Source organism: Eptesicus fuscus, chromosome 5, assembly GCF_027574615.1.
Source record: "Eptesicus fuscus isolate TK198812 chromosome 5, DD_ASM_mEF_20220401, whole genome shotgun sequence".
NCBI classification, from domain to species: Eukaryota; Metazoa; Chordata; class Mammalia; order Chiroptera; family Vespertilionidae; genus Eptesicus; species Eptesicus fuscus.
In genome coordinates, this window is record NC_072477.1 from 2473958 (window position 1) to 2500068 (window position 26111).

Here is a 26111-nt window from a genome sequence, read left to right on the forward strand (position 1 = left end):
AAGGGAGGGCAGTTGAGAGGGACCAGGCCTACAAGGGAGGGCAGTTGGAGGCGATCAACCCTGCAGGGGAGGGCAGTTAGGGGTGACCAGGCCAGCAGAGGAGGGAAGTTGGGGGCAAACAGGCGGGCAGGGGAGCAGTTAAACATCAATCAGGCTGGCAGCGGAGTGGTTAGAGGGTGATCGGGCTGGCAGGCAGAAGCGGTTAGGGGCAATCAGGAAGGCAGGCAGGCGAGCAGTTGGGAGCCAGCAGTCCTGGATTGTGAGAGGGATGTCCGACTGCCCATTTGGGTGCAGGCTGGGCTGAGGGACACCCCCCTGACCCCCGTGCACGAATTTCTAGTATAAAAAAAAAGATTTGTGTTAAATTTTAAAAAGATGCACTTCAAGGCAAAGGGTGTTAGAAGAGAGAAGTTACATATAGACACGCAGGTCTAATTGTCAATAACAGCCCAGATGAGGGCATCATAGCCCAGTGGTGCTGGGTCTGTGCTGGTTCCGATCTTCTAAAGAGACAGAAAAAGCCATGTGTGAGCAGAGGCAGAGACTGGAGGGATGCGGCCACAAGCCCAAGGATTGCTGGCAGCTACCAGAAGCTAGGAAGAGGCAAGGAAGGACCCGGCTCTCGGAGCCTTCGGAAGGAGCACGGCTGACAGACACCTTGGTTTTGGCCTCCAGCCTCCAGGAGTGCGAGAGAATGCGTTGCTATGGCTTTAAGTCACCGCTTGTGTGGTCTTTTGTTACAGCGGCCGTGGGAGACTGATACACACCACGGCCCCGGGCTCCGGCCTCCCTCGGGCGCTCACACAGCTGCTTCGATCACTTCTTGGGACCCTGACAGTCCAGGAAGGAGCAGCAGGCTCCAAAAAAGCTGGTGACGGTTTCCATTTGCGTCCCCATCAGGCCCGGAGCACACAGGTCGCACTGGGGAGACAGGAAGGGTCTGGGAGGACCTGGGTCTCCATGCAGGAAACTGAGTCTGCAAGGGGGGGTGGGGCCTCCGCTCCAGGGTGGACTGTGCCACGATCCCGTTTATCCTCGGGGTTTTCCATGTAAGCAGAGGCATTTGCAAATGGATTTAGATGCACCAGGTGTGACTGCTGGATACACAGAGGGGAACTCCGGCACTGAGACGGGGCAGCCGGAGCCCCGTGCACACCACGGAGCAGCAGCAGGATGCCTGGGCCCCGGGGGCAGATGTAAACCAGTCGGGAGACACCCGGACACCCAGACGCAGGAAAAGCATCTCGGGAATAAGCCCCAAAGAGGCGGCCGAGTTAAAGGTCACCCAAGAGATGTGAGCTTAAAATACACCCCCTTGCCCTAGCCAGTTTGGCTCAGTGGATAGAGCTTCAGCCTGCAGACCAAAGAGTCCCGGGTTCGATTCCAGTCAAGGGCACATACCTCGGTTGCAGGCATCTCCCCAGCCCGGGCCCTGGTCGGGGTGCATGCAGGAGGCAACCAATTGGTGTGTTTCTCTCACATCGATGTTTCTCTCTGTCTTTCCCTCTCTCTAAAAGATCAATGGAAAAATATACTCAGGTGAGGATTAAAAAAAATAATAATAAAATCCTATCTAATGAAAGGGCGATATGCAAATTAACTGTCACTCCGTCACAAAGATGGCGGCGCCCATAGCCACAAGATGGCGGCGCCCAGTCCCCTAAGCCTCACCAGAGTCCCCCAGTCCTGGAGGGGGCTGCCTCTGAGAGCGGGCAGCGTGAGCAGCCTGGCAGAATGCTTGCTTTGTCGCCACGGCAATGGAGGTCCTCTGGATTATGGGGGGGGGGGCCCCGCCGGCCTGCAGCCTCCAGGGCTGAGCAGTGCGGGTCCCTCCCAGCTCCGGTGGAAGCCACACAGCTCCCGTGGCAGCAGCGTGGCTCCTGGCGGCGCGCTGCGGTTCCCGCCGGCTCCCAGGGAAGCGGTGAGCGGCCTACTGCGCGCGATATCGCGCAATGGGCTACTAGTTTAAAATAAAATAAAATACACCCCCTCAAACCCAAATCTTGGGGATTCACACCTTCTGGCCTTCCTGCATGCCTCACCCCACCAGACACACACACAGAGACAGATTCACAGAGACACACACGGCAGAGGCATGCAGACACATAAATACTCACACGCCTTTGGGCACAGGGATAACTATGTGTTTAAAGTGTTTTTGGAGAATATATTGCACGTATTTTACACCAGCTAATGAAGTGTTAGGTCAGATATTTCATGAATAGTTAATACTAAATAAGCAGAGCGCTCGGCTTTGTGCTCAGATCAGTGAGCATCTGGGCAACTCAGGGACGTGGGAGCCACAGCAAATAGATGTGTTTGAAGCCCCTCGGTTTTGGGATGTTTGTTACACAGCAAGAGCTGACTGATCAACACCAGATTCCTGATGGGTGAGACTCACGGTAAAGATGCACCTTGTCTGCAAATGAAGTGTGAGTGCGACTCTAATCCAAATACCGGCAGTTACTCATTTCTCTGGGATTTTAAAAATAAACTATGAAACAAAAGTAGCCACTAAAAATTCGGGGGCGGGGGTAGGTGGACTAATGGAGGAGAATAAGATCTTGCCCTGTCTGCTATTAAGAGATACCAGGATAGTTATGCAATATGGTAACCGACAAATAAACCGATGGAACACACCCGGGGGGAGGGGAGGCAGAAAAAGGTAATTGAAAGATAGAGAGAGAGAGATGGGATACAGACAAATAGAGATAATGCTCTATTACACACCAATGGTGAGGGGTGATGGATAGGGTTCCATAGCAAACAGCATTGCAATAGCTGGTTATCGCTTTGAAAACACAAAATTGAACCCTTACATCAGCCTAGATACTCAAATAAATTCCAGATGGATTAAAGACCTGAATGTAATCCATCAAACTGTAAAAGTACTAGAGAAAAGCACCGCAGAGCTGACTATTGTCATAATCTTGGGGTAAAGCAGGCCCTTCGAAGCAAGACAGAATCCAGGAGCCATTAAGAAATAGACTCACACGCTTCACGCCATAAAAATTAAATGCTCCAAACAGCCCAGGACCACAGACAACGTTAAAACACCAGCGACAGTTTGAAAGGGCACGTAATCTGTACATAAGGGACAAAGGGCCCGCTGCCCAGACTTCCCGAAGCTCTGACAGTGAGAAGGCAATCACTGTCCCATCAGAAAAGGTGGGGGAGGGCCCGGCCGGTGTGGCTCGGTGGTTGGGCATCAACCTATGAACCAGGAGGTTTCGGTTTGATTCCCAGTCGGGGCGCAGGCCCAGGTTGCGGGCTGGATCCCCAGTGTGGGGTGTGCAGGAGGCAGCTGATCAATCCATGATTCTCTCTCTTCATTGATGCTTCTACCTCTCTCTTCCTCTCTGAAATCAATAAAAAATATATATATTTATTTTTAAAAGTGGGAAGGGTATGAACAAGGAATTCATGCAACAGAGAGAAATGCAACAAGCAGTTGAAAAAAACAGCCCAGCCTACTGTGCCCCTCAGCCCGGCACAAACCCACGACCCACACCTGCCGTGTGGGGCAGTGACACAGGACAGGAAATCCACCATGAAATTCTGACCCCCTGCAACTCCCCCGGCGGGGACAGGGCGAATGGGATCCCTGCACAGTGATCTCCGGGTGCGAGCGGTGCCCGTTAAACATCGGGAACGGCTTCCTAACCAGCAGTAAGGAAATGGCCATAAACTGAGGTACGTGGGTCCCACTGCGCGCGCGCGCGAGAGGTTATCTGCAGGCGTGGCGGGTGGAGAGAGGGGCTCCTGATGGATGTGCAATGAAACACATGGAAAAGCACTGAGGCGGGAGGGATGACTGTCGCCCCTCTCCATCCCCTTCTGCGTGTCCTGGAGTTTTCCACGGGCGTGTGTGACGTATGTACTCCTAAAGAAAAATAAGAAAAGAGACGGGGACGTGCGTGGACGCCTGCGTGTTAGGTCTGTCTGAGACAGACGTGGATACAGATATAGGGATAGGTACAGTGGCACAGGTACGGACGTGATGGCTGGAGACGGAGACGGAGACATAGATACAGGTGTTAACCCCCTCACCACTTTCTGTTTTAAAATTTACTGTCTTACCCGGCCGGTGTGGTTGAACCCCTGAACCAAGAGGTCACCGGCTCGATTCCCGGTCAGGGCACAGGCCAGGGTTGCGGACTCGATCCCCAGTGTGAGGCGTGCAGGAGGCAGCCGATCCATGATGTGTCTCTCGCATCAATGTTTCCATCTTTCTCTCCCTCTCCCTTCCTCTCTCTCTCTCTAAAAATCAATAAAAGAATAATAACAAATGAATGAATGAAATTCACTGTCTTTGAAACCTAGGAGCCTCCCTCCCCAGGTGGCCCACGGAGCCGCGTGTCCTAAGCCAGGAATGGAGCCATCACCGATTTAAAGCACAACGCCCCTCTTTAGCCTGCTCCCCGACACCTGCTCAGGGAGGACACTGGGAGCTCCATCCCAAGGGAGAGGCAGGGGCCCATCCCTGTTGGTGTTGTCCCACCAAAGCCCCACGCATCGGCCCTGCACCCTCCACTTGGCTCAGCCCCTGTGTCCCCCCAGCCTCTCCTCCCCCTCCCCCCAGCCTCCTTACACGCCACCTGGACACTGTCCGTGTGGCCCCTGGGAAAAGGCTGTAAGGCAGGAATCTTTTTTTTTTTAATATATTTTTATTGATTTCAGCAAGGAAGGGAGAGAGAGATAGAAATATGAATGATGAGAGAGAATCATTGATCAGCTGCCTCCTGCACGCCCCCTACTGGGGATCGAGGCTGCAACCCGAGCATGTGCCCTTGACTGGAATTGAACCCGGGACCTTCGGGTCCGCAGGCCAACGCTCTACCCACTGAGCCACACCAGGTAGGGCTGGGCAGGAATCTTTAAAACCTTTATTAGTTCTACACCGAGGTGGCGGGCTCGCTCCCCGGCTGGGGAGCATGCATACGGGAGGCCATTGACCGACGTGCTGTTTCTCTCTCACATCGATGTTTCTGTCTCTCTCGCTCGCTCGCTCCCTCTTCCTTTTTCCCTAGAATCAATGAAAAAACAAACAAACACATCCTCGGGGAAGGTTAAATAAATAAATATGTAAAACCTTTGTTAATTCTGAGGTCTCTCTTCCGGGGCAGGATAACTAACGGTGCCCGAGCAGCCAGCGCTGAGGCAGGGCCTGCAGGGAAGGTCCGTGCCCTGGGGGTGCCCGCGGGGCCGGCCACGGCTCTCCCGCGCTGTCAGTTCCCACGTCTGGCTCCTGCCCCGGCTGGAGCTCTGCCCTGTGCATCTCCGCATCTTAGTCCCCGGCAAAGGGCAAAGGGCAAAGGGCAAAGGGCAAAGGGCAAAGGTGATGGGGGTGGGAAGGGCAAGGAGGGGGAAAGGAGCCGTGAATTGAGGGAAAGGAGAGAAAGGAACCTCAACAAGGACGAGAAAGTGCGGGCACGAGGCAGGGCCCGGAGAGCCGGCGACGGGGACAGAGACGGGCAGCCCTGGGGAGGTCCAGGCAGGAAGTGGTCGCATTGCATCATGGACCTTCGCCCCAGTGTTAGCTAAAAACAGCGCTGCTCCCAGGGGGGCCTCGGCATCCATACAGCCCCCAGGGCAGAGTCCGAGGTGGCCTGGGACCCAGACTCCACCGCGTGCTGCCCAGTGCCTCCCAGGCCTCAATCTTCCCTCTAGCGGGCCTGCCTCCCCCTCCCCCCAACCCCCCTCCCCTCCCACCCCGTGTCCTCACAGCCAGCACCCCAGCACCGAGCTCACAGCGCCACCCCTGACCATGCGTCCCAACTTTCCAAAGTTGTTCCTGCCAGCTTGGCCCGGGCCTGAGGCCTCGGTCCGATGGCCGCCTCCCTGACCCTCCAGATGGCTCCGAGCGTGGGCCCTCAGCCAGGCCTGCTCCCCGGGCCCCCGGGCTCTGGGCACTCCTGGGAGACGCCCGCCTGGACCCCGTGCTCGGCTGGCCCTCGCCTCACAGATGCAGCTGTTACAGGGAGGCCCCGGACATGTCCAGCCCCGCTTCCTCCCTCCCCAGCCTCCTCCTCGTCCGGGACATTCCTGGCTCATCTCATCCGTTATCGCAGGCATCCATCAGAAAAGGCCTCGCGCGGGCTGGGCCGGGCGGCGGTCTTCCAAGCTCGCAGACCGTGTTCACCTCGCTCGTGTCAGGCCTCCCAGATGCTGCGTCGGGGGGTCTGTAAAACACCACGTCGATGCAGCAAAAATATGGACTGTGATCAACGTCCTATTCCGCCACTTCACATCCAATTCATCTGGAGGCCGCTCAGCCTCCCTCGCAGGGAAGGCGGACGAGGCTCTCAGGCTTCCAAGATCGCCGCGAGGGGCCCTGGAGAGAACAAAGGGCCTGAGTTATTGGCGCTGCTCTGGACTCGAGGCGACCGTGTCTCTAGAAGATGAAGCGGCCTGGCCCGCCGTGTCACCCCGCTCGGGAGGCAGAGCGCAGCCCCCCCGCCCCCCTCCCCCCTTCCCTGTGCCCCTCGTCCCGCTGAAGCACTTTCACCGCTGCCGTCTGTCGGCGGCCACATAATGCGGACCAAATGCGGACCAAGCCCGCAGGACAGCAGAGGCGGCCGGCACGGTGCGGCTGCACGTGGTTGACATGATTGCGAATCGCTCACGTCCAGGGAGGCTCGGAGCAGAGCTGAGCAGGAGGCCACTGCGGGGCCCCTTCACCTCTGCTCTGAAAACAAGCCGCTCGGCGACCAGGCAAGGGCGGCCGGGTTCCAGGGGCCGCGCCCAGAACGGAGCAGCCTGGAGGTCAGCCACCCTCCCCTGCAAAGACACACCTACCCTCGCGGCCGGCCGCGGGCTGGCGGTCACCTCCCTCCCGTGCAGACGCTGGGCCGCCTCCAAATGACCCCTCTACTTGGAAGCCGAGGCTCGGCTCGGCCTGGACACCGATGCTATGTGTGGGGAAGGTCTCCCCAGCGCTGAGCGGAACCGCAGGCCGGGAGGAGGCTGCCGGTGCCAGCCACGTCCCCGCGGAGCCGGCCTGTGGATTAGTGAACAGAAGAAGCCCGCCTCTCTGGCCAGGCCTGGAACCCTCCACTGAGACGGGGGAGTTGCTGGGGAGGGAAACGCGGAGCTGGTGTGGGAGGAAGGACGGTGGAGGGCCCGCGCTGGGTTTTCAAAGGTAAGAAGGATGGGGAGGGGAGAAGGCAGCCCTGAGTCTGCGGGATGCGGCTCCAGGGCGCCCCCCTGACATTCCCTAGTGGGGACCTCCCGCTCTGAGCCGCAGGCTCCTCAGCAGTCCGAGGGAACAAATGACTGTCCCCACTCAGGGCGAAGGTGAAGTGCGGCCTGGACACGCCGTGTATACAGTCAGTGCTCAATGTGCGGTGGCTGCTGCTAGGAGCATTATCAGGGAGAGGCCCCTGCAGACGGGGCCGACGGCCGAAGCTCTGAGGGGCAGTGTTGATGAACAAAACAGAAAAGTCGGCCTGGCTGGTGTGGCTCAGTGGTGGAGCGTCGACCTATGAAACAGGGCATGGTTCGATTTCTGGTCAAGGGCACGTGCCCGGGTTACAGGCTGCATCCCCAGTAGGGGGTGTGCAGGAGGCGGCTGATCGATGATTCTCTTTCATCATTAATGTCTCTCTCTCTTTCTCTCTCCCTTCATCTCTGAAATCAATAAAAATATTTTTTTAAAAAAATGGGAAAAATCAGGTATGCTTTAAGTAATCCAACCCTATCCAGTAGGCTGCTCTGTCAAAATGTCAGTTCCACAGGTGAAGCTGATCCAAGGCTGACACGTGTCCCTCCAGATTTACATGTCGAAGCCCCAGTCCCCAACGTGTCTGGAGATCAGGCCTTTAAGGAGGTGGTTAGGTTAAAGGACGTCATGAGGGCGGGGCCTGGCCTGACGGGACTGGCGTCCTTATAAGCAGAGGAAGCGGTGCAGGGAGGAAAGGCCGCGTGAGGACAAGGGGTGAGGTGGCTGCCTGCAAGCCAAGCGGCCAGACCCGCCAACACCTTGATCCTGGACTTGCAGACTCCAGGCTGTGAGAGGCCCACTTTCTGGTCTCTAAGCTGCCCGTCCATGGCGTTTCGTTATGGCAGCCAGGGATGGCCAAAACCGGGGTCTTGTCCTGGCCGGTCGCTCAGGTGGTTAGCAAGTCGTCCTGATGGGCCAAGGTTGTAGGTTCGATCCCTGGTCAGGGCACATACATCACTCAACCAATGGGCACATGGATGGGTGGAGCAAGAAATCGATGTCTCTCTCTCTCTCTCTCCCTCACCCCCCTTCCTCTTTCTCTTTCAAATCAATGAATAAATAAAAATAAAATAAAACAGGAGGGTCTTCAGTCCCATCGGTCACTTGTTTCCAGAGTTGTCATCTCCCTGGCACTGCAGCCTGCCCATGGATGGGGCTGGGGAACAGCACTCGGGCCTCAAAACAACCCAGGCATGACCCCATGTGGCTTGTGTAGGTCCCCAAGCATGACCCCATGTAGCTCGGGTAGGTACGTGTAGGTCACCCGGCAGGACGGCATGGCGAGGCCATGGGGAAGGTCTTTGAATGGAGAGCAGCACCCCATTCTCACTGAGCTATAGCATCACAGCCATTCCTTCCTGTCCCTTCCCTCCGTAGCGGCCCCCAGAAGAGATGCCACGTCCTAACCCTGGGGACCTGCGAATGTGGCCTTATCTGGCAAACGGGTCTTTGCGGATGCAACTGAGGTAAGGATCCCGAGAGGAGCATCCTGGATCCAAATCCAGTGACGAGTGTCCTCCAGGAGCGACGGGAGACCTGACACGGACACGGGAGACGGTCGTGCGGAGATGGAGACAGGTCGGGGCGTGCAGCCACAGGCAGGAAAGTGCAAGGAACCGACTCTCCCCTGGGCCCTCGGAGAGCAGGCCCCTGCCAGCACCCTGCCAGGGACCTGCTGGGCCCAGAACCGTGACAGAACCAATGATGGTGGTTTCAAGCCACTGCGTTTATGGTAACCTGCTGCAGGAGCCACTGTGGAAACACGGCCCATGCCCTTCCAGTCCCATCCCCGTCTTCGACTACTGAGCAAGCGAGGTCACAGCAGCAAATGACGTCACAGTGCCGTTCCCGATGCCGACAGCCCACTCCCCAGGTTCTCCTGCGGGACTGGGCGCCGCCACAGCCACCGGGTTTCCGGAGGCGGCCGTGACGCTCAGAAAGGCTAGGTGACTGGCCCAAGGTCGCGAAGCTTACGCCCGGCGGTGCCAGGATGAGAACTGATCCGTCCAACGCCAATGCCGCGGGACGCTGAATGGGACCTCGGGGACGGCGACAAAGCTGTCAGCCCAAGCCGCAGCCCGGTGTCCCGGAGCCGAGGCCGCAGACCCGGCCCAGCCCGGAGAGCGGCAGCCCGCTGCGGTCTGCAGCAACAGGACTGATCTCCGTGGACACTGCGGGTCTGGCAGGGTGGCCGTGATGCCCGCAGGTCCCCTGGTGGCCCAAGCACCCGGGCGCACTGCCCGAGCCCAGTCATTCGGCAAAATTCCAAATTCTGCGGCATTGCTAGTCCCCCCCAGTGAGGGAGCCACGTGGCACATGGCAGAGGCCACCCATCTTGGGACAGACCAGAGACCAGTCTGGCGAAAAACACACTTCCACCTGTTCCATGAGGCAACCTGGACATGGGAGAGGCCAGAAAGCAGAGGGCACGGATGTCAGAGCTGGAAGGAACACTGCCAGGTGGAATCCAATGCTCTCGTGCTGAGCCCTGGCCGGCATGCTCAGTGGTTAGCGCATCGGCTGGGCACCAAAGGGTCGTGGGTTCGATTCCCCAGGGAAGGCACGTACCTGGGCTGCGGTTTGCTCTCTGCCCCCAGTTGGGGCCCATGCAGGAAGCAACCAATCGATGTGTATCTCTCACATGAATGTTTCTCTCTCTCTCTCCCCTTCTCACCTCCCTCCCTCCCTTCCACTCTCTCTGAAAAAGCAATGGAGAAAACATCCTCTGGTGAGGATTAACAAATAATAATCTTATCTAATAAGGAGGAAATATGCTAATTGACTGTCATGCCCTCACAAAGATGGCGGCGCCCACAGCCAATAAGGCGGGAATATGCTAATTGACTGTCATGCCCTCAAAGATGGCAGCGCCCAGTCCCTTTAGCTCCTGCCATCTGCCCAGGGCTGGCCTGAGGCTAAGATAACCAGGGCCAGCCGAGGCTTGCGCTGCCGGCAGTGGCAGCAGCAGAGGTGTGATGGGGCGTCGCCTTCCCCTGATCGCTGGGTCGCCTCCCGCCCCTGAGGGCTCCCGGACTGTGAGGGGGCAGGCCAGGCTGAGGGACGCCCCCTCCAGTGCACGAATTTTCATGCACCGGGCCTCCAGTCACAATAATAAAAATGTCCGAAGTCCTCACACTGAGGGGACACCGAACGCTGTTCACAGCCACCAAACGCCGTGAGCCTTTCCACATGCCCACAGGCGGACAGGGCAGGATTAGTGACCCCCAGCGGCTGGGGGAGCTGCGGCCCCACGGCTGAGGGCGGCAGCTAAGGGTCACCGAGCCAGGAGATGGAGGAGGCCCAGCTTCTGATGCTCAGTTCCCTCGCTGTCCCTCCCGCCCCCATGCTCCGTCCTCGCCGGAGCCTAACTTTGCAACATGGGCAACGAAGGCGCTGAGGATGGTGAGTGGGGCTGCCGCTGCCGGGCCCAGGAGGCAGAACACGCAGAGGACGCAGGCCTGACCTCCATCGCCGGAGCCCAGCCCCCCATCTCGGGCCAGAGCTGCCCTCAGAGTGCCCCCCTCCCCCCGGAAAAGCAGCATGAGCAGCCCACCTCCCACTGCTGAGCTCGGGAGGCCTGGCCCGCTGTCCCCAGCGCTTCCCCTGGGCCCGCCGAGCTGGGCGGAGACAGCAGTCAAGTGGCTGCTCTGGGCTGCTGTATCCAGAAGAAAGGTCAGCCGCAGGGGAGAGGCCGGGACAGCTACTCCCAGCCCCCCGCGGCCCCGTGACCTTCCACACTAGGGCCTCCAGGGGACCCAGCGCGCTGCTCCCCTGCCCGCCCCTCACTCTCTCTCACTCCCAGCCCCAGCCCTGGGGGCCACAGCCCTCCCACGTGTGGTGGGAAAAGGCACGCTTGTCCCCAAGGGAGGCGGTGGGACCCAATGACAAGCTGCCGGCAAACATCACGCACGCGGGGGCTGCCAAGGGCTGTACAAACACGCACTGTCTTCATTATCGGAACTGACCTGTGTCCCATTCCAGGAGACAAAACAGCTTAAAAATAAATCCAGGCCCGTGAGTTACTCCAGCTCCCCGAGGCTCGCCTTCTGCCAGAGGTTGTAAATAGAGCTAAGCCCTTTGTCAAGGGATTACGAGGGCGGCGCGATCCCAGTGCCATGGAAATCGGCACAGGGTGGGGGAGGGTGGCGGCAACAGGTATGTGGAGCAGGTCTGCTCCCTGGAAGCATCAGGAGGTCATGGCCACTGGCAGACACGAAGCTTGACGCAACGTGGTAGGGGGACATCCCGGGCCTTCACGAGCTCTAGGCGTGTGCAAGAGTCTGTACAACCTGTTAGAACCCCTGAGATTAGGGCAAGGTCTTTGAGGCTGGAGGGATCCAAGAAGGCTGCCTGGAGGAAGTGGTATTTGGAGAATTTGGTCACCAGGAAGCGCAGGCGTTTGGCTCTCACCTGATGCTGAAACACACATGTTGTCATATCCAGAAAGAACAGCTGTACTCCAGAGACAAAGCCAGCTATGAACGGAAGACCTCTACACCTCCGCTCGGCCCCTGTGCTGTGTGCTCTGAGGATAGCAGCTTGACCTCTCTGATCCTCTTTAAAATGGAAGGAACAGTCCCTGCCATGGCCACACGCATGCCTCAGCCAGTTCCTGTGAGGAACTTAGAACATGGGCGGGGAGGGATAGGGGGTGGAGGGGGTGAGGGGAGAGCCTCTATGTGTCAGCTGCCCAAGGACTACGGCATCTGGAAAAATCACTTTGATGAACTCTACGACCAGCCACAAATCACTGTATTTTAAAACCCATTCCAAATTAAAAAAATCTCCGCGGAAGGCTCCGAGTGAGATGTTTTTCTCTCCTTCTGCAGCAGCAGATGGAGAGGACGCCCAGCAGATGCTGCTGAGCATGGCCCCGCGGCCGCTCTGGGCCAGGAGGGCCCGTGGCGGGCAGTGGACGGAACGCCGTGTCGTAGGACCTGGTCATCTTCTGACCTCTGGGGGCAGGGAAGCCTGCTCTGCAGGTTGACCTGAAAATAGTGACCTGAGCTCTAGCCGGTTTGGCTCAGTGGACAGAACATTGGCCCGAGGACTGGAGGGTCCCGGGTTCCATTCCGGCCACGGGCCCGCACCTCGGTGGCAGGCTCCACCGGGCTCTTGCGGGAGGCAACCGATCAATGTGTCGCTCTCGCATCGATGTTTCTCTCTCTGTCTCTCTAAAAAAAAAATCAATGAAAAAATATTCTTGGGTGCGGATTAAAAAAAAAAAATTTATTTTTTATTTATTTTTAAAATATATTTTATTGATTTTTTACAGCGAGGAAGGGAGAGGGATAGAGAGTTAGAAACATCGATGAGAGAGAAACATCGACCAGCTGCCTCCTGCACACCCCCCACTGGGGATGTGCCCACAACCAAGGTACATGCCCTTGACCGGAATCGAACCTGGGACCTTTCAGTCCGCAGGCTGACACTCTATTCACTGAGCCAAACTGGTTAGGGCTAAAAAATTTTTTTTTAATTAAAACACACATTTAAAAATATAAAACAAATAAGAAATAAAACAGTGAGCTGAGCTCTGCACAGTGCCCGACTGCGGATTCCCACTGAGCTCCTGCCCAGCCAAACCCCCTACTGCCGGCTCCTCTTCACACCCTGCCCTCCCACCACCAAGCCTTTGCTCAAGCCGCTCCCCCTTCCCACTCCCCCCGCCCATCACCAGGTGCCTCAAACCACAAGGTTCCAATGACCCACCACCCAAAGCCTAGGTCCGCTCCTCTGCCCAACCACAGCATGCCGTGGGGTCCCCCACCCTGCACCCCAGCACCGGTCACGTGGTATCAGGCCAGCCTCATCGCGTGCCTGAGGACAGCCCCTGCTCAACTCAGCACGGGGCCTGGCACTCAGTGGGTGCCTGGAGAGTGTTGGAGGAACAGAGGGCGCTAACTGGTGCCCAGAAAGGCTGGGGTGAGGTGGCCAGGCAGCCTCCTCTCTGGTCTGATGAAAGGGCCTCCTTGCTGGCCAAATGCTAATCCACAGGCAACTACCACCTCCTCCAGGAAGCCTTCTGGGGTTGCAGCCGTCTTTCCTCTTTGTCTCCCAGTCGATGCCCCATAACTGAGCACTTTTTGACATCCTGTTTTCCATTGTTCAGAAACATGCGGACTGCATCACCAAGAGGGCCAGAGAGCAGCTCTCAGGCGCCAGGTGCCATATTGTATCGATCGGGGCTTCCGTATCCAGCCTTACATCCCCCCCATCACAGGGCCTACACTGTGCTAGGAACCCAGGGGAAGGACAGGAGGCATTAGGCAAATGAGTACACAGCCTGGCTCCATCCCTCATTAGCAACAGCCTGGTTTATGCTCTCAGCTTTAGACCCGGCGTCCACAAACTTTTTCTGTGAAAGACCGGATAGTAAATACTTTCAGTTTTGCAGGCCCCACAGTCTCTATTGCAACGACCCAACTCAGCCATGGGGGGTGGGGGGGGGCGGCGGGAAGCAACCATAGACAATACTTACATCAACGGGCATGGCTGTGTTCCAATAAAACTTTATTGACCAAACAGGCCATGGGCCAGTCTGCCCACCCTGTTCTGGAGGATCAGTTTGGACGACATTTAATCCCCCGCCACACAGACCTTCGATCACCTTGTAAAGGTGTCCCAACTCATCGCCTCGCGCCCCCTACCTCCTTAGCAAACTGGGCTTCCCACTTGGCACGGACACCGTCTGGAACTTCAGCCTGCCCACGCGGCGACCGTCCCCCGCAGATCACAGAACCCCAGCAGGGCCGCGGCCGGCTCCCAGCTCCCAGCTCCCAGCACAGTGCCTGGCACACACTGGGCACCTTTCACATGTGTGACCGGAATGGAGGTCATTGTTATTATTACTGTCATTGTTGTTGAAGGTCTTCACACACATACTACATGTTGCTGACTATTTTTTTAAAATATATTTTTGTTGATTTTTAGAGAGAGAGGAAGGGAGCGGGATAGAGAGCTAGAAACATCGATGAGAAACATCATTCATCGATTGGCCACCTCCCGCACGCACCCCCACCGGGGATTGAGCCCGCAACCCCAGCATGTACCCTGACTTGGTTCCTGGGTCGATGCTTAACCACTGAGCCACACCGGTCAGATGCCGACTATTTTTAATGTGTTGATATATGTTCCTTGATTAATCATTTGCATTTGCAAAACCCTACATCACTGTGGTGAGTTGCAGAAAATGATAATCCTCCCAAGCTGGAAATGAGTGGGCAGCTCGAAGGGGACGCTGCCTGCGGGGGACCCGCTGGGACTCGAACCCAGACCTCCGGGCTGTCCTTACTCAGGGCGGTGTCGGGAAGGGGGGGAAGAGCACTGGATTTGGAGTCTACCACTCAACCTTGCGTCAATGGACATGTCGTTTCACCTTCTGCACAGTGGAGACAGCAACGCCAACGTCGCCCTGGCCGGGCAGCTCACTGGGTTAGCGCTTCGTCCCCGTACGCCACGGCTGTGGGTTCGATCCCCAGTCAGGGCACATGAGTCAACCAAGGAATGCATAAGTAAGTGGGACAACGTATGGAGGCTTCTCTCTTTTTCTCTCAAATCGATAAATAAAAGATAAAATGAAAAGAATGCCAACTTCACAGGGCACTGAGGGGATTGAATAAACTACAACGAATAAAGCACTCGGAAGGGGACCCGATGCAGGGGAATCTGTCGCTGTGGCTCTTGTTACGTAACAAGATGACAGCAGCCACCGCCCCCCCCCCAGCTCCCCAGCCTTAGCAGGGGCTGGACAAGGGCCTGCCCAGGAGAGTGACTGTGAAACTGTCAATCCCTAAAGAACATTCCCGCCAGTTTTTGATGACGCGCTCCAGGCAATAAAGAAACCCTTCCTCCTCCTCAAACAAACCAACTGGCACGTAGAAGTCACCCATAAAGACAAAAGTAAATCCCAAAGACCTCCGATCTTCCCGGAGCTTTAACCGCCGTCAAGAAAAGGGTTAAGCGTTCTTCGCTCACATTTGTATCAGCGCCCAGGCCGCAGAGGCCAAAACTGAAACGGAACCGGAACCGAGAGGTCTCATCCAGCCAAGAGCAAGGGCCCGGAGCCTCGGGTTCAGCCGCGCACGGCCGGAGTCTCTTGCAGCAAAAGCAGATGCGAACGAAAATCGGCGACCCTCCAGCAGGAGGCGCCCCCGTGCGCCTGGCGCCCTGCCCCAGTGGCCAGGGGACAGCCTCTGGGCGGTTCCCGTGTGGCGGGAATCCTGTGTGCTGGGGAAACGTGTAGGGTTGGGGCGAGACACACACACACACGATGTTCCATCCCTGCCCACTTCAGTAGACAGTGATTCATTGGGTTTCGGATTTAAATATTTATTCCTCAAACACAAAACCACGCTGAGCGCACACATCCCCCGTGCCGTCCCGGCCATCTGGCCTCCCGAGGAGCATCTTCAGATGAAACCACCAGCTGGGACGCCGACTTCACAGAGGCCCGCGCCTTCCTCCGAGGGGACGTGCCAAGTGCGTGGGCCTCCCTGCCCGTGGAGGGGCCCGGGTGCTTTTTCTGGTCCCAGAGTTCGCACTTTGAGGGTTTTCAAAGGAGGATTAACCCAGCTCCATCTGGAAAGAGGCACCTCCGTTCCTCGCTGGGTGACGTCAGTAATTGGTTTGGGAGACGATTAAAGCGGGCACGGGTACCGCGAGGCCGGCCCGTCGGGCGCCGCCAGGTGATCCAGACCCCGCCGGCCCCTGGCTGCCTCTGCGGGGAGCCCCTACCTGGCCCCACCTCAGGAGGCACGGCCACGGGGGAGCCCTGCCCTGCGCTGTGTGCGGCCTGTTTGCGACACGCCTGTGGCCACCGCCGGCTGCTGGACAACGTGGGTCTTGTCCTTGAATTTTATTTTTTTTTAATAATTGGGATCATATAGTATGTGACATTTACCCTTTTTTAATATTACATGTGATGGCTAATTTTATGTGTTCATTTGGCTGTGCTACAGCTTTCCCAGGTTTTGGGTCAAACACTATTCTAGATGTTTCTGTGAAGATATTATTTTTATTTTTTTAATATATTTTTTAATCAATTTCAGAGAGGAAAGGAGAGGCAGAGAAACATCAATGATGAGAGAGACTCATTGATCGGCTGCCTCTGCACACCCCCTACTGGGGATCAAGCCCGGGACCCTTCAGTCCACAGGCCAATGCTCTAACCACTGAGCCAAACCGGCTAGGGCAAGGGAGAGGGATTCTTAAGCTCCCTCTTCACTGACGCTCCCCAGGGCTGGGCTCCTGAGAACCAGTGGGGACCGCAGGAATCCAGAAATTACAGACCCGCTGTGAAGGCCGCAGCGCGCCATCATCCACCCTGCTCGGTCCCGGGTCACTGGGCTCGAAGACAATGGCTGCTTATTTTCCCAGGATCCACCACGCCGTGGCCTTCCCTGTTGTCACGCGGCTCCAGCACGGGCCTCCGGGACGCCCCGGGTTCCCCAGCCAGTGGTCCCGGCTGCCAAAACCCTGCCACGATTCATTCCTTCCAGAACTTTTGAAAAAAAAATTTTCAAGGTCATTTCACAAAGCTCGGAAATTGAATCCAAATCCACTCCCAATTCTCGCCCTCTTCCCTCTAAATCTGCTTTTCTAAACCTCTTAGGGAGAAGACAACCTATTATATCTTATCAGCTGCTCCCTTGTCTTAAGCCCCTGTCCTGTGGTCATGCAAAAACTCCCACACCAATGACAATTAGGAAAAACAATTAGGAACAAGGTGTGTTCGGATTTCCTAATTCCGATCTGTTTGTGTCAGGCATGACCCAGCCAATGGGAGGGCGTCTTCCGAAGCACTGGTGGGAGGGGGGGGGGGGCCCTTACCCCTATCCCCTCCAACCCTCCCCAAGCCCACTCACAGGCCAGGAAGGACTCCTCCCCGATCCCTCCGAGCACCTGGCCCCCGCAGGATGGAGGCTCGGACCAGTGTGGGCTGCGGGCCAGCCGCCCAGCTGTCCACTCGCCCCATCGCCCCCTCGTGTTGTCCAGCCCTCCCCCGGCTGGAATTCCACCTCCATGAAGGTGAACGGACGCATTCGCCCTCCTTCATTTCCCGTAAGGAGGTGACCCGATTAGGTGTGCAATGGACAAAAGGACAGCGAATTGGGGGACGCACCACAGGGACCTAAAGAGCTTCGGGTGGGGGTCTGGGTGCCTACACTGCTGTACTTGAGCCCCTGAAAACCTCATCTGATTCAGGAAATGAGCTCCCTGTCACCCCTACCTCCCGGCCCCGGCTCCCCCACACTCAAGGAGGAAGCTGCCAGCTCCGCTCTCACGCAGCCATTAGAACAGCATCCTTCACACAGGCTCAAGACAGTAACTCCACGTCCCTGAAAGGCCACTTGACTGAGGACCTGTCAGTGCGAGGTGCTCTCCAGGGGTGTGGTTAGCAGATGAGCGTTTCCCAGCGCCCCCACCCCATGCACAGCCCAGGGCTAAGAGCAGAAAGCACTCGCTCCACGGAGCTCACGATCAGGGGATCCGCTCTTCCCCCCACACTGCACGTTACTGGGCCCAGGTGACCAGCACCTGGAGGCCGCTACCCCATACCTTGCCGGCACCCGCAGAGGCCTGTGGGAAGCCTGCTCAGGCTGGGGCTCAGGGCCCGCTGGGTCCTTTGCTCTGTGCCAAGGGCCAGGCGTTTAGTCGGGGCCTCCACTTCCCATCTGAAAAGGGCCCGGCCTCCCGCCTCCCGAGGGCCTGGGACGTCTGCGGCAGCCTCTGCAGGGGGGAGGGCTAGGCCTGGGGTGGGCAAACTTCTCAGTCCACAGAGCCAGATATCAACAGCACAACGATTGAAATTTCTCTTGAGAGCCTAATTTTTTAAACTTAAACTTCTTCTAATGCCACTTCTTCAAAATAGACTCGCCCAGGCCGTGGTATATTGTGGAAGAGCCACACTCAAGGGGCCAAAGAGCCGCATGTGGCTTGCGAGCCGCAGTTTGCCGACCACGGGGCTAGGCTGACGTTAGGGGTTATAGTGGTCCCTGCTCTTTGCACTGAGTGGTAGATGAATTCCTGTGTCCCCAGGGGCAGGCACTTGTGCGTCACGTCACGTGCTGTTGAACGTCTGTCCACAGCCGTACGGCCACCAGAAAGAGCAGGGGGGTTCTGGGAGGCGCCTGGCTTAGGACATTGCGAGAGCCGTGTCTCTTGCAGATGGCAGTTCTCCTCTGGGCCCCTTGTGTTAACGGTATGCCTCGGTTTGCTCAGCTGTGAAATGGGGAGAATACCTTCCGTTCCAGGGGAGTTGTACAGAGTGGAAACCACTCAGGCTGTCACCCGGCGTACGCCCAGCCCGTCTGAACACACACGCACACCACTCCCCAATACCCTGACCCCACTTCCCACAATCTCGAGGCCCAGAGACGGCTCGTGAGGCCGCGTGCCGCCTGCTCCGTGACACCATCCAGCCTCCCTGACCCCCACAGCGGGCTGAGACCGCAGACTGAGCCCCCGCTGCCGGGGGACTGCAGAAAGGGGGCGGACTATAATTAGACAGCCCCCCTCCATTCCCCCTTCCCTCCCTGTGCGGACTGTTTACTTCCTGTGAGCTGAGCTGATACCGAAGCACTTCTCCGGCGTGGACACGTGGACAGGAAAAGCGCTTTCGCTTGCCACCTCGAGCCTGTCTGGGCCACGTGGGAGCAGCTCCCAGCTTCTCCCCCCTTTCGGCTCCCCCCACCTCCCCGCTGCAGGTGCTTCTGGGGGAAATGTCCAGGAACCTGCTCCCCCCGGGGTCCCCTCTCCAGACTAGGCAAATGCACTTTTTAAAATACAAGGTCCCCTCACACAGGAAGTGTGAGAGCGCGTTATGGGCAGAGAGACACAAAGGGGTTTACAGAGTCCTGAAGGTGTCAAGTCTCTCAGGGAGGGATGCTGCTGCCGCTGCTGCCCTGTTAGAATGTTCTAGAATAACGGAGTACCGAAGGAGGGGAAGTCAGGGCTCATCCTGGATCGCCTGCAGGCTCACCCCTCTGCAGTGGGATGGGGTCCGCACCCAGGAGCCGCAATGGGGAGCAGAGTGCCCAGCAGGCCAGGCCCCCTCACCCCGGAAGTCCGCAGGCTGAGGGAGGAGGGAGGCCAGCACAAGATCACCTGAAGGTGAGGCACGGGCTTCCCGAGCATTCCTCCCCAGCCCGGGGCTTAGCGGGGACGTTTCCGGGTGTAAGACTGACTTGGGCGAAGATGGCGTCCCTCTCTACTACGAACCCAATGTTGTTCAGACAGTTAACCTTTCAGAACCTTAATTTCCTCATGTGTGAAAACGGCGAAGACATTCCCCACCCGAGTTCTGGAAAAGGAAAATGAGATCATGTACACAAATCCCGACGTGCGGGCCCGAGACAATAAAAATCGCCCCTTGTTTCTAAAACGGCGGCCACGGGGAAGGCGCCTCCCTGCCGAGCAGCCGAGAGCAGCGGGGGAGGCCCAGGAGGCGCCTTCACGGGGCCCGGCTCACGGACGTGGAAAGCAAGGAGCAGAGGGGGCCAGTCCTTGGTCCAAGGTCGCCCAGGATGGAGTCTGGGTGTGAACCCGCGACCTTTGCCCCCTCCGCGGGTCTGGGAGAGCTCCTGTAAAAGAGGAGTGACCCGGAGGCCTTCGCACTCCACCAGCGTCGCCTCATCCACTCCAGAGGCGCCTTTCACCACGTAAGCAGCTGCGGGGAATGCTGCCTCTGTAAAAAGCCGTTACCTGGCAGGGCTGCGCTCTGCAGCGGCACGCACAGCCTCCCCCCGAGGGTCCTTACACCCAGGGCGGCGCAGCTCACATGCTCCGGCTCTCACATCCCCGAGCTGGGGGCTCAGTCTTAGCTTCCTCGTCTATAAAATGGATTTACTGCAACTCCTAGAACGTTCCAGCACTAGAAGCCACTTGTGCTGGCCCTGGACCTCCTCCCCGCCCTCCCCGGCCCCTCCCCGGTCTGGGAAATCACACGGAAGGCGTGCTCTTATCTTCCTCCTTATCCAAGAGCTCACCGGCCCGCCCTATCCAGGCCTCCGCAGGGCGAGGACCAGGGCACCCACCGGGCTCGCTCCCTGCATTCCTGTGGCCTCAGTCGGTGCAGAGAAGAGAGCGGCCAGTGCGCTCTTAGGCCCGGTTGGCCGCCAGATCCCCAGCACCAGGCACTTAGGGAGAAGCACTAAGGGCCCACCGCGCCCTGGGCACGCAGCCCTAGCCACCGGGCAGGAGCCAGGCCAGCAGGGCTGTGGGGCACAAAGGCTTGCCCTGGAGGAGACGGGCAGCAGCAGCGCCCAGGAAAGCAGAGGGAGAGAGGGCATGCCTACGCCTGACTTCACCCGCCCGCCCGAGGACAGCAGGGCCTGCTGAGGGTCCCAGGCTGCCGCAGCTCCCCTGTGGATTCTGCTTCCCTAAACAGCTTCCTGCCTGCGACAGGAGGGAAGGCTCCTCGCTCTCCCCAAGGGTCTGGGGAAAGGGGAACCTGAGGCTGCCCCTCTCCGGGCAGGGGATGCTATATCCCGCCCCCCAACAGACCCCTGTGCTCCCCACCCCGTTCCAGGAGACCTAGAAACCAAGTGTGCTTTCAAACCAGAACACCCGCCCGCCCTGCGCCGGATTCATACCCAGTTTCTTTTTCTTTTGGACACGGCAGAGCTGCCCAATTTTCCTTCCAAAGCTGGGCTACATAGATTTGCTTTCTGGGCCTCCGCCCCTGGTCCTGGAGAGGCACGAAATACAGCCTGTGGCCCATCTACATGGCCGTCACTTTATTGTGTTGTCACCTTTAACTTAACTATAAATACTACAGCGATCGCGAGCAAGGCGCAGGTGGCTGCGGCTGCGGACGGGGCTGCGGGGCTGCGAGCCACCGCTGCCCGGCGCCGGCCGCCCGGCCCGCCCGGCTCTGTACACTATTTACAGCTCCTCGTTCCGTTCCGTTCCCGACCCTCTCCTGCAAGGCAGCGTGTGTGCAAGAAAGTGGCATCGTCTGTCTGTGCAAGTCCTTCCAGTGAGGCAAGCGCCAGGCCAGCCTGCGGCCGTCAGCTGTCCGAGTCCAAATCGCTTTTACCTTCCTCTTCCCTCTTCTCCGGCGACGCCTTGGAACACGGCTTGGTCCACTTCTCCGCGTTTTCCGACTCCTCCGACGAGGACCGCTTCTGCCGCCTCCACTTGGCCCGGCGGTTTTTGAACCAGACCTGGTGCGCACGGAGGACAAAACAACAATTACAGGCAAAGGCTCGCTCGCTCCCCCAAAGCCGGGGCACCCCGGACCCCGTGTGACTCAGAACCCGGGAACGGAGAGCGCCCGCGACAACAAAAAGAAAGGAGACTCGCTCCCTCTTCCGCATTTCCCGTCCACTTCCTGCGCCTGAAGGGCCCTCCGCAGCCTCCCGGCCACCCCGCCCCGACACTGTGGAGCGCGGAGAGGCCCGTGGCGCGCGGACCAGCCCGGCCGGAGCCCGAGGATCGGGGAAGGGCCTCTGCGCGCACCGCGGGGCCGGCGCCTACCTCCACCTTCTCCTCGCGGAGGTGCACCTTCCGGGCCAGCTGCTCGCGCGTGCCCACGTCCGGGTACTTGGTCTCCTGGAAGAGGTTCTCGAGCGCTTCCAGCTGCTCGTCCGTGAAGATGGTGCGGTGCCGCCGCTTCCGCCGGCAGTGCAGCTGGTTGAGGAGCTGCAGCTCGGAGCGCGACAGCGTGCCCACGTTCATGTAGGGCAGCATCTGGTGCGGCACCGGGGACACCAGCACCGAGCCGGGGCCCTCGTAGCCTGCGAAGGAGCGGGGCGCACGGTCAGCGGCTTCCCGGCCCCGGCGCGCCCGCCGCCGCCGCCACTCAACGTTAATTGAACTCGTCTACAAGGGAGTGCTGGGAAGTGGAGGTGCATGGAAGTCGAGGGTGCAGGGAAAGGGGGGAATGTGCCGGGGTCCACCCACACTCCCAAAGCCGGTCAGGGAACCCTAAAAGCCCGAGTCTCCTCCGCAGACAGTTCCCGCTAACCCCCCAACAAGTCGCAGCAAGTGTCAAAGCCCTGCCCCGATCGGCAAAAACAGAAAATCAAAGGGCGGAACCCAGGTTTGCAAGAGGAGAAAAGTTAGTGGAAGTGGGAAAAGCGAGCGCCACCGCCCGCCCGCGCCCCGAGGCGGAGGCCCGCGGCCGGCGGCGGAGGCCCGAGCGCGCGACCTACCTGGGGGCGTCGGGACGCAGGAGCACTGCTGGGCGCCCAGCGGCGGCACGGCCCCGCAGCAGGCCGGGCCCACGGGCGCCGCCTGCACGTGCAGCTGCCCGTAGAAGTAGTTGTTGTAGCCCAGGCGGGAGCCGCCGACCGCGGCCGGCAGGCCTGCGCCGCCGGGGGCCACGGGGCGCGGGTAGAAGGCGCCATAGTCCGAGGAGGCGGCGCTGCCGGCGCCGTAGAGCGAGTCCCCGTGCAGGGCCGGAAAGACGACGGGGGCGGCGGTGCTGGGAGCGACCGGCAGCACCGAGTCCTTGCAGCGCGGCCGAGCGGCCAGGATGTTGTCGATGCTGAACATGCTGGCGGGCATCCCCGAGCCCCGTGCCGGGACCGGGGGGCGGAGGGGGCGCGCGGAGGAAAAAGAGCCTCAACGTGGGGGGGTCCGCGCTCCTCCGGAGCCGGACCAAACCGAAAGAGAGCGCCGGAGAGTGCGCGGCCCCGCTCCCCTCCCCGCCCCCTGCGTCCGCGCTCCCTCCTCCCGCCCTCCCTCGCCGCAGCGCTCGCCGAGCTCAACCCGCGGGTAGGACGGAGTTTCGCCCAGCTGAACCTCTTGTTGGTTTTATACTGAGTCGACGTCATCCTGGATTTAGTTCCTGGTAATATGCAGATGACAAACAGACCAGATTCGGCCCTTGCCGTTCCTTTGGGGGGGGGGGGCTTAGGAGGGGGGAGGGGCAAAGGTGCCAAGGGGAGGGGGTTAGGGGGCCTGCACAGAGATTGTGGATTGCAAATTAATGAAATTAACCTAATCTTTTCCATTCAGCCGCCCCGCCGCGGGCCGGCGGAGCTGGGCGGGCGTCCTAATTGCCCCGGTTAATCTGATTAATTCCATTGTGCGGCCTCAGCGCGCCGCTCCCCCGCTGACCTCTCCGCCCCACCTTTCCCCTCGGATTGGGTCCTATTATTGGGTGCCATTTCCTCGACAAAAAGCTCAAATTCATTGTGGCCGATTCTACTTTGGGGCAACTTTTCTTTTTCCCCCCCTTTTCCAATTTTGTTTTGTTTTGTTTTTGGAAAATGTGCGGGGCAGCGTCCACCTCCAGCAGCGCTGAAAAGTCCGCTCCGGCCCCGGCCCCGCGCACTGGCCGCCTAAGGTCACCTCTGCTTTATTCTGTCTCCCGAACGGGATTGGTTAACCACCGCCCCGAGCCCTTTCGCTTTTGCGAAGGCCAAACTTTGTAAAGGCACAAGTGATGGAAGAGGTGCCGCGTGCTTCTTTAAATATTTGTATGGATGGATTTTTTTCGCCGTCACTTTGGGTCTGAAAACTCCCCTAGCAGTGCGTCCCCAGGCCTTGCCCAGCGGAAGCCAAACTCGGCCACTGTTGACGCTCGGCCGTCAGAGGTAGCATTCTGAGCCCGTTCCCGGCTGATTACCGCGGGGGTGTCGGTAGGTTTTGTGTTTTTCCTTTTCTTCCTAAAAATTATTATATTTTGGAAATGGGTTGTCTTCTCCCCCACACTTTTTGTTTCAATACAAAAATGGGGCTTTGGGGACTCCCCCTCCCCCCAACAATTGAGTCGCGCTTTTCCCCTCCGACTGGCCGGCTCCCGGCCTGGCCAGGCCCCCTCGCTGTCCCTCCCGGGCAGGCCCAGGCCGGGCTCCCGGCCTCCCTCCGCGGCCCGGCTCCGCTCGCCGCCGGCGCGGCCGTGATTTGCGGGATCCTCCGCGGGATCCTCCGCGGGATCCTCGCGCGGCACTGCCCGCCCACCCGCCGGAGCCTCCGGAGCCGCGTCCAGCCCACGACGGCGCGCAGGCAGCCGAGCGCCCCGCGAGAAGGTAGGCGACTGAGCGCGCGGAACGAAAGGAGACCCCGAGGCCCCCCGGGCCGGCGCAAGCTGTCGGCTCTCGGCCCTTCGGGGAGGCCGCTCCGGCCGCTGCGGGGAAGGAGCAGCGGGGCCCGGGGAGACCGCCGAGGTGGGGGCGCCGGGGGTTTCCGCGGGAGGGCAGCCTGGAACGCACGCCGCTGCCGCCTGCGTCTCGCGGGCTGAGGGTCCCGCAGGGCTGCCGGGGCCGCCGCACCAGCGCTGAGAACGTGGGCCGCCGCCTCGGCGCTGGGGCCCGGGGAAAGGGCGCTGGTCCGTGGCGGTTCCCGGTCGGAGCGCCGAACCCCGGCGGCGCGCAGGAGTGGCCCGAACGGAGAAGGCGGGCGGCGGCGCTGCTCCTCCCGGGCCTCCCCGCACAGCTCGGACCTCCGCGTCCCCGCGCCCACCCGCGGGGCCTGAGCGCCCGCTTCCGATTTGAGCGCCGAGCAGACGGAGAGGCGGTGGTCGGCGGCGATGAGGCGGGGGAGCCGGGTCTCAGTGCGAGAGGCGACGGGACTTTTACAATAAAAGCTGCTCCCAGAGGCAGGAGTGGGGGCCCCCCTTCGGAGGGGTCAGGTCCCGGGGAAGAAGTGCAGCGCCTTCCCTCTCCTACCCGCCGAGGCCGGGGGCCTTTCCCCGGTTCTGGGAGCCTTCAGCCTCACGGCTCGGGGCACACGCACCCCCGCCCCCCGCCTTTCCCGGGTGCCAGCGCTGGGAGACCGCGCGAGGCTGACGGCTTTGGGGTTCGTGGCCGGGCGCGCGGCGCGGACCTTTCAGATCCTGGCCGAGCCCGCCCGAGGCAGAGGCGCCGCGCGAAACGGGGCCGAGTCCGTGTGGCTGTCGGTGGCCGCGGTGCTCAGAGCAGCGCGCGGAGACGGCGCCGCATCCAGGACGCCTGCGCGGTTCTCCCCCGCGCTCCTGCCCGTGGCGCGTGGGCGCTCTTTCCAAGCGTCAGCGGTAGCCTGCGCCCTGGCTTTCCGGCGGCCCCGCACTGGCCCACCGGCTCCCGGTGCACAGAGCACTGTGCCGCGAGTCTGACGCGGCCACTTCTGCAAATCATCCCTCCCCTCCAGGCCTCAGGGTTCCTAGCGGAGAGAACCGAGGCCGCACCCAGGGTCTCGCACCGCCCTGACAGTTAGAGCGGCTGCCGAACTGTTACCCCTTCGCAGCGGAGGCTGGGGGTGGACTTAGGGGCATTTTATTTTATTTTTTTAGTGCTTTTCCTTGGGACAAAGAAGTGTGCTGTCCCCACCCCTCACGCCTCCAAGGATGTCAGCTGGGTCCAAGAAAAGGAAAATCCTTCCAAAGTTCTGCCCTCCTGCAGAGGGGCTTCCTGGGAGAGGTCGCGGGGAACCCCCTCCCCCAGGCAATGCTACTCCCTTTATCCCACCAGCTCTCCCCGGGCGGCGGGGCCTGCCCCTCCGCATCGCCCCTCTGTCTGCGGGCGCTCGGCTGGGTCCGCGGGAAGGTGGTCAGGGGCCCTGCAACCGCCTCCTTGGGCCGAAACCCACAAGTGTCCGCCACGCACACGCACCGAACAGACAATCCGCGGCCTCGCGTCGGCCCGCGCAATTGGAATGACAAACGCGTCGCCCGCAAATTGCCCACCTCGTGTGGGCACCGCTCAGCATGGGAGGACCCGGAGCGGCCGCTGGGCGGTAAACACGCCGCTGATTTCCCCTATTATCACCCGAACACGATTTCACACGAAGCAATCACCGCGCAGGAGTCGACGAAAATGTGTTTGCCGAGGAGCCCGTCGCTCGGGTAATAGCCCTCATTTTTGAGATTTAAAGAACGGACCAGCGGATCCCACACGCATAAGGTGTATCCGGCGCCGGCGTCCGGCCTCGCCGCAGTCGTCGCTGGACTGAGTCCCGC

The 26111-nt window shown here is 59.6% G+C and overlaps 1 protein-coding gene across 1 annotated transcript; it reads right to left on the reverse strand.

Moving 5' to 3' along the window:
* Positions 1–20977: 20977 nt before the first annotated feature.
* GSC (goosecoid homeobox) lies at positions 20978–22847 on the reverse strand. Its single transcript, XM_008159545.3, has 3 exons — positions 22381–22847; positions 21704–21963; positions 20978–21390 (listed from the first exon to the last, which is right to left on the reverse strand). Exons 1-3 carry the CDS (start codon positions 22733–22735, stop codon positions 21235–21237), a joined length of 771 nt encoding a protein of 256 aa, XP_008157767.1. The 5' UTR covers positions 22736–22847; the 3' UTR covers positions 20978–21234.
* Positions 22848–26111: the final 3264 nt, after the last annotated feature.

Excerpts from the sequence above, each read along its gene's own strand:
- GSC (XM_008159545.3), bottom strand. The coding sequence starts at position 22,735 with ATGCCCGCCAGCATGTTCAGCATCGACAACATCCTGGCCGCTCGGCCG. Across the intron at positions 21,964-22,380 it reads CTGCGTCCCGACGCCCCCAG|GCTACGAGGGCCCCGGCTCG; the intron begins GTAGGTCGCGCG and ends GCTCCTTCGCAG. Across the intron at positions 21,391-21,703 it reads TCCGCGAGGAGAAGGTGGAG|GTCTGGTTCAAAAACCGCCG; the intron begins GTAGGCGCCGGC and ends CGTGCGCACCAG.